Source organism: Acanthisitta chloris, unplaced genomic scaffold (genome assembly GCF_000695815.1).
Source record: "Acanthisitta chloris isolate BGI_N310 unplaced genomic scaffold, ASM69581v1 scaffold15825, whole genome shotgun sequence".
NCBI classification, from domain to species: domain Eukaryota; kingdom Metazoa; phylum Chordata; class Aves; order Passeriformes; family Acanthisittidae; genus Acanthisitta; species Acanthisitta chloris.
The window spans coordinates 23,295-30,092 of NW_008672256.1; the positions used below are offsets into that span (position 1 = coordinate 23,295).

General features: G+C 43.8%; 1 protein-coding gene across 1 annotated transcript in view; it reads right to left on the reverse strand.

Moving 5' to 3' along the window:
- The window catches only part of LOC103802008 (DNA helicase MCM9-like), a gene marked incomplete at its 5' end in the record, with an annotated part of 13,365 nt that extends 9,124 nt beyond the window's left edge, over nucleotides 1–4,241 (reverse strand). Inside the window, 3 exons of the mRNA XM_009074447.1 lie at nucleotides 649–852; nucleotides 1,748–1,950; nucleotides 4,035–4,241. Of these exons, the coding sequence (XP_009072695.1) occupies nucleotides 649–852; nucleotides 1,748–1,950; nucleotides 4,035–4,241 (614 nt within the window). The remainder of the gene's footprint in view (nucleotides 1–648; nucleotides 853–1,747; nucleotides 1,951–4,034) is intronic.
- Nucleotides 4,242–6,798: the final 2,557 nt, after the last annotated feature.

Here is a 6,798-nt window from a genome sequence, read left to right on the forward strand (position 1 = left end):
CAAAATGGAGAACAAAAGCTAAACAGCTGATGCAGGAAGCACCACATTGCTGACTGGCACGGTGCATTCTTTTAAATTGATCCTGAACTTATCTGTTAAGCCATTTTATAAAATAAAATCATGTTAAGACAGGGACCTACTGCTCCCTTTGGTTTTGTTCTTATAAATGAAATAAGGATTTGAACTCAGAGTTGGGAATGCTGAAGTTGTATTGCAAAACACAGGCTGGATTACTGCTACTTAAGGGAACAAAATGTTATTTTTTTATGTTATATTAATCTTAGGATATAAGCAAATATTTGACTCACATGAAGCCAAGTAAATCCTGAGATTGTTTTTCATGAAGACACATGATTTTTGAGATTTTTCTCTTGACTGTGACTTCTTCCAGTGGTTTTAGTGTTTATTATGACGTGTGTGAGAATGACAAAATTAAAACTGATTTTGATAACCTAAACATAACACCCTTTCCCACATTCAAAATCTCCAAACCCAAATCTCTGTAGATTAGAAAGATAAAACAATATGAGAATCATCTATTCCTATCTCTGTGGAAAAGCTGCTACTCTGCTTACTGGCTATAATAATACTCCTGTTGTACTAATTTCATACATGTTAATTGTTAGCCTAAAAATAAAAATGCCTTACCTTCTGCGAGGCGTATCAGGCTCTCCAAGAGGCGGATGGTGGTCCGGGCAGCGTTCCTGCAGTCACTCTGACGCTGCATTTGATAGTAGCGGACAAGGATCAGGTTGCTCTCCTCAGACAATTTTGGCTGTATGCTTTTTATAAGGCAGAAGTAGGTTTTCATCTTTTCCATGCTCCAGAGCTTTTCTGATTTGCTTGGGCAACCTGAATTACAATGGCCTTGTCAGTAATTCTATAACAACAGACATCAAGCTTCTTCCTAAGAATTCCTGGTAAATAGACAGGTGACTATAAAAGACATAGTACTGTATTTTTGGGGCATACTAGCTGGTCTGCACACTAGTCCTCAAGGACATGGTCAAAGTCCAGTGCAGAATTTTATACACCATCCAATCCCACCCCTATCAAAATCCACAGTAAAGCCTCCAGTAATACCAACAGAACTGCTGTCAGCCTCACTGCCCACCCGATGGTACAGGCAGCACCAAGTGCTCTGGAATTCCTTAGAATGAAAAATGCTACATGAGTGTATGTACCTCCTCTGGCCCTGTTACCTACTTCGTAGGAGCCAAAAGCTACCTGCCATCTTTTGAACAATGTCTGTAAGGAAATGTTTTGGAAAGGGAAGGAAGTTAAGTGAAAAAGTTTCCTCTAACCACATCGGGAACACTGTATTTCATTCTTTGAGCCCTGCAGTACATGCAGCTCAGATCTGTTCTGCCTGAATTAAGTCTCCCATTAACAGCAAGTACAAATGCATAGTCTGTAGGATCTGCAGATGTAAATGTGCAAGATGGGACAAATCCACTTACTGAGCAACCTGAGCTGAAATCTCTTGTAAACAATCACAGAGTAAAAGCACAGTGTTCTCAGCTCAGGCCTCTTAATTTATTAGCAAGCTCTATCTTAGTCCTACTTGAAAAACAACCACACAGCAGAAAACCAGCATGATAAAAATGTAAACACTGATTAGCATGAAAGACTCCAGACTAAAAAAGGTAGGGAAATAAAAAAAAAACAACAACCCACACTAAAAAAAAAAAACAACAGGCAAGCAACCAAAAATGTACCCTACAATTTAAAAAAAGACTACCCTTACCTTTATTTTGCAAGATGAAGGATGAAATGATGCGGTCCCATTCCTCATTCTTTGTATCTAACAATACTAAGACCAGGTCAAATCTGCTCAACAGGGGACTGCCAAGAGCTATGTTGACTGAGACAGACTCATTAGGGTCATAATGGCCTTTGGGGTTCGTTGCTGCCAGGATAGTTGTCCTTGTATTAAGCTTGCACACCAAGCTAGAGAAAAATACAGTCAACATTATGGTTGAATTAAACTGGGCAAGGAAAATTACGTCAAAGTGTTGAAAAATTTTCACATTTTTATGCTATAAAGAGCACACCTTATTTTGAAAGACCATAAGAGCTAAACAATATATCAATTATTATATTAATATTTATTATGTGTACAGCATTTCTCAGTCAGAGAACAGCAATGAGACACTGACCTGGATACCAAGCATAACTGACTAATACTGCCACAAGTAATCTCTCTTTACAGCTATGTCCTTAAATAGTGAAAAACAGCATTACTTTTCAGAAATAAATCTTACTTTGCAGGTTCATACAGTATAAAACCACTTTTTAATGCTAGAAAATAACATTTTAGCATAATTCAGTTTTTCAGAGAGCAAATAAAATGTAATAGAAATATGTTTTATTCCTATATGTAAACATGACTATGAACCCAAGCAAACAATGATGGCAGCCATATCAACTGAAACAGTCATTTTCTTCTCTTAATGGTGTCCTAGCATGTGTTTGTAGATGTGGGGAGAGATTATTTTTATTCTAGTAGTCCAAATGCACTCTTTTTGGTTAAGGCAGCAGCAGAAATATTCTAACTTTGGTTTGTCACTGAGCTATTTCTAGTCAGCTCCTGAGTAACTGCTGCCTCACACCCAAAGTTCTGTAACTGAGAGGAAGGACCACAGACCTATTAAGCTTATACCCAACAGGAAAAAAAGCTTATCTCCCATGCACCAAAAAAAGACCTAAATTATCAAGGTGCTTAACCTATCTGTGCTAAATTGCCACTCAAAAAATCCTCATTATATGTAGTCCTTAAAAGTGAGCAACTGAGGCTACACATACAAATTAGCAAACTGTGTTTGGGGCCTGCAAAACCCAACCACCTGCAACAAGGAACTCAGCTGAAATATGTCAGTGTCTTACTAAGCAGACAGGGCCATGTTGATTCCAAATATTTGTGCCCAGCTGCATTACAGGCAAAGGCTAGTAATCTCCCAGGTGAGACTGGCATTACTTGTCTGCTCTGTCAAAGAGGGCAGAGAGAGCTTCAGGGGAGATGCTCAGAATAAGGAAATGACATCATCAGTTAGAGGAGCCAAGATGTTATCAGAACAAGAGCTGAGTTGAAGGCAACAATGAGGAATATGGAAAAGGTGATACCTTTTCAGTAGCAGAGATTGCAGCAATACCAGCCGGGAAATTATTTGGCCCTGGGCAAGAGCAAGTGCCTGACAGAATGAGACACAGGCTCAAAGATCCAAGGAGTGGGTGTGGTGGTGGGGAATAGCAGATTTGAACACACACTACTTTGCAAAAAGGAAAACGACGAATTTAAAGTAAGCAGCAGTTTATTTTTATGCCACACCCAGCACATAAAATTCAGCAGCCTGGAAATCTCTTGCTCTGCTTTTGTTCCCATGCAGTATTACGGGATGTGACAGGACAAGAGGACATAGCCTAGAGCTGTACCAGGGGAGGTTCAGGTTGGACATCAGGAAGAATTTCTTCACTGAAAGGGTGGTCAGGCATTGGAAGGGGGTGCCCAGGGAGGTGGTGGAATCACTGTCCCTGGAGGTGCTCAAGAAATGACTGGAAGTGGCACTTAATACCATGGTCTAGTTGATCAGGCAGGTGGTGATTGGTCAAAGGTGATCTTGAGGTCTTTTCCAACCTTTATGATTTGGTGATTCTATGATTTTGGAGAAATGAAGTCCCATTTTCTGAGTTGCAACCAAAAAAAGTCACAAAGTTCTTCATTTCATATATGATTATTATGACCACTTGCAGCAAAGGACAAGAATAAGAACACCGAGTCTTCTTAGGAAAGTGTCCTGGCCTACAGTGTTAGATTGAAAACCCAGCAGTGAAGAGGCTATGCATTTATTGTGGGCCCTCACAAACTCTGGTCCAGTGTGCTGTCCTTTGAAATGCTAAATCCTCTAGTTTAAGAATACTGCTGAGAACAAAACGATTAAACACAACAAAGAAAACAAAAGCATTTAATCAGTATGACATACCTCCCTCCAACTTGTAAGTGCAAGAGAAACACCCTATGTCGTTTGAACACTTACCCTGCCTTTGCAACACTGATGGTTTGTTGCTCCATTGCCTCATGGATGCTGGTTCTGTCATGTTCTTTGATACTATTGAACTCGTCAATGCAACAAATGCCTCCATCTGCAAGCACCAGAGCTCCAGCTTCCAAATTCCACTCCCCAAAGTCCTTCACAGCAGTCACTGTCAAACCTGAAGAATCAATAACTTCAGTCAGTCTTTTCCTTAAAATGCAGAAAGAGACCTGGTGCACTGGCTTGTGCCATGGACAGAAGGCAAACCAGCAGGGTAGCTCCACCACAGACCTCTACCACGTAACTCGACAGCTACTGGTAAGCAATCCCACTAGCACTGCAGCAGGTTAGCCTGGAGCTGAGGAGCAGATTCTGTTAAGCTTCCCATGTATAATTGTGACTTGTTTTAGAACTTTGCTAATGGAACAGAAGAGGGTAAGAAGACTAGGTCTCCCTAGGCCAGATTGTATTAAAATGAGGGCAAATGCAAAGATCACAACATTATGGAATGGACTCATTCAGCTCCTCCTCCTCCTCAGCTACCGAAACACACAAAAAGTTTGGAGCTGCAAAGCAAAATTTAGAACAAAAATTACATTTCAGTCTTCATTTAACTCCTGGGCCCAGGAAATGGAGACAAATTCTCCCCTTAAACTAAGGCAATTATATTTCTTTATGTGATTTTGGTTTCCTCTAAGCATTAAGCAAAAATGAAAATCCAAAGATGCCCAAGGATGAAATGAGGAAAGAAAAACCAAAAAACCCCAGTAAACCTACACATGATACAACACTGGGTGGATGGTAAGTCAAAAACACTCCACTCTTCCACAGGCTGTGGAAACAGCTACTCATTATCAAGTACATACAGCTCCTTTCAATCCTTCTATTCCCTATTCCCCAGCTTCTTCTCTATCTTTAGCCCTCCTTTTTCACTCCAGTGTTCAGCTCAAAATATCCTAGTAGTTGACAAGCTGCAACCAGCCTAAAATCTCCTGGAATTCTATGGCAAAACCTGCCTAAAATCGCCCCCCTTCCCCCCCCCCCCCCCCCCCCCCCCCCCCATTTTGGTTCAGGGAAGAGAGGCTGCAGAGTCTTTCTCATCACTGCACAGCCCACCACAGCACCCATTTGTTCACAAATGGCCAGCAAAAAGCTGTTGGAAATATGTTTCTTGATGACATAATATGTACTTCAGCTTGTTGTGAGGAATCTTCTCCACTGTGTCCAGTCTTTCTTGGTTTTCTGGATGCTGCACCAAACAAGCTGGGCAGTCAATCACATAGTAGCATTATACAAAACACAAACTAACCTCTAACCTTGCGTCAGACGTGGAGAATGCTATTAAAAAGTGTAACAAGGAACAGACTGGGCAAGTGTCAGACAATGACATTTCTTTGTAAAGAGTCAAAAAGTGTAATCTCCTTTCCAAACCATGCACAGGCTTGGGAATTTAGCTGAAGCTCCACGACCCAGCACTGTGCTCTCACTCTCTGCAGACCTGGCAGCCCTCTGCTCCTGCCAGCAGGGCTCAGCCTTGCCCCTTCCCACAGGGGTGGAAAGACATCTCCATGCCCTCCTGCTGTGCACATTCCACTGCAGCCAAGAGCTCTCTGCAGACAGCACTAGCACCTGGCTGTGAATTTATTTCCACACAGAACGTTCTCCTGTGGTGTGGGTACACAACTCACACCCCCAGGAGCCCTGGGCACTTTCTGCTCTCCTCCCACAGGCACATGAGGTGTGTCCCTGGTGCTGCAGTGCTGTGTCACTGCTCTCCTCCCTGAGATGGCTTCTCTGTGGCACAAGATGGCCTTCCACTGGCCTCCCTGCTGCACAGGGTTACGTGGTGCTTCACAGTTTTCTATGTTACCCAAGCTCTCCTTCACAGATTGATGTAGGAATGGGATGGCTCCTGGACAGCACAGCTGTGTCAGGCACGCTCCATTCCCCATACAGCCCCTCTGCAGGTCCTTCTCCAGCAGCAGCGATACATGGTCACAGCAGAACTTGGGGTGATGCAGACTGTCTGTCCCAGCCAGGGCACCCCACCAGCAAACCCCCTTGACTCAAGGGCTCCCCAGCGAGCCAGGTGCTGTCACATCTCCTCCTGGCAGGCTGCTGTTGGCCAGGAGGTCAGTGCCATGGTGCTGAGCAGGGCACTGCAGCTCCCCTGTGGGGTTGGCTCATGAGCCAGATATCCATGCACAGCCCTGACTGGGGGTGGCCCTGGCACCCCGGACCCTGTCATGGAATCATCAAGGTTGGAAAAGACCTCCAAGATCACCAGGTCCAACCATTAAACTGTCACTGCTGTAACCCCTAAACCATATCTTCCAGCACCAGATCCAGATCCCTCTTAAAACACCTCCAGGGATGGTGTCTCCACCACCTCACTGGACAATGTATTCCAGTGCCTGACCACCCTATCAGTGAAAATTTTTTTCCTAGTATCTAATCAGAATCTCCCCTCCCTCAGCTTATATGGCATCCTGGCTTGGACCAGGAACAGCCTGGTCAGCAGGACCAGGGAGGTGATTCTGCCTCTGTACTTGGCGCTGGTGAGGCCACACCTTGAGTACTGTGTGCAGTTCTGGGCCCCTCAGCTCAGGAGGGATATTGAAGTGCTGGAGCAGGTCCAGAGAAGAGCAACGAGGCTGGTGAAGGGTCTCAAGCACGAGTGGCATGAGAAGAGGCTGAGGGAGCTGAGGGTGTTTAGCCTGGAGGAGGCTCAGGGGAGACCTTATTGCCCTCTACAACTACCTGAAAG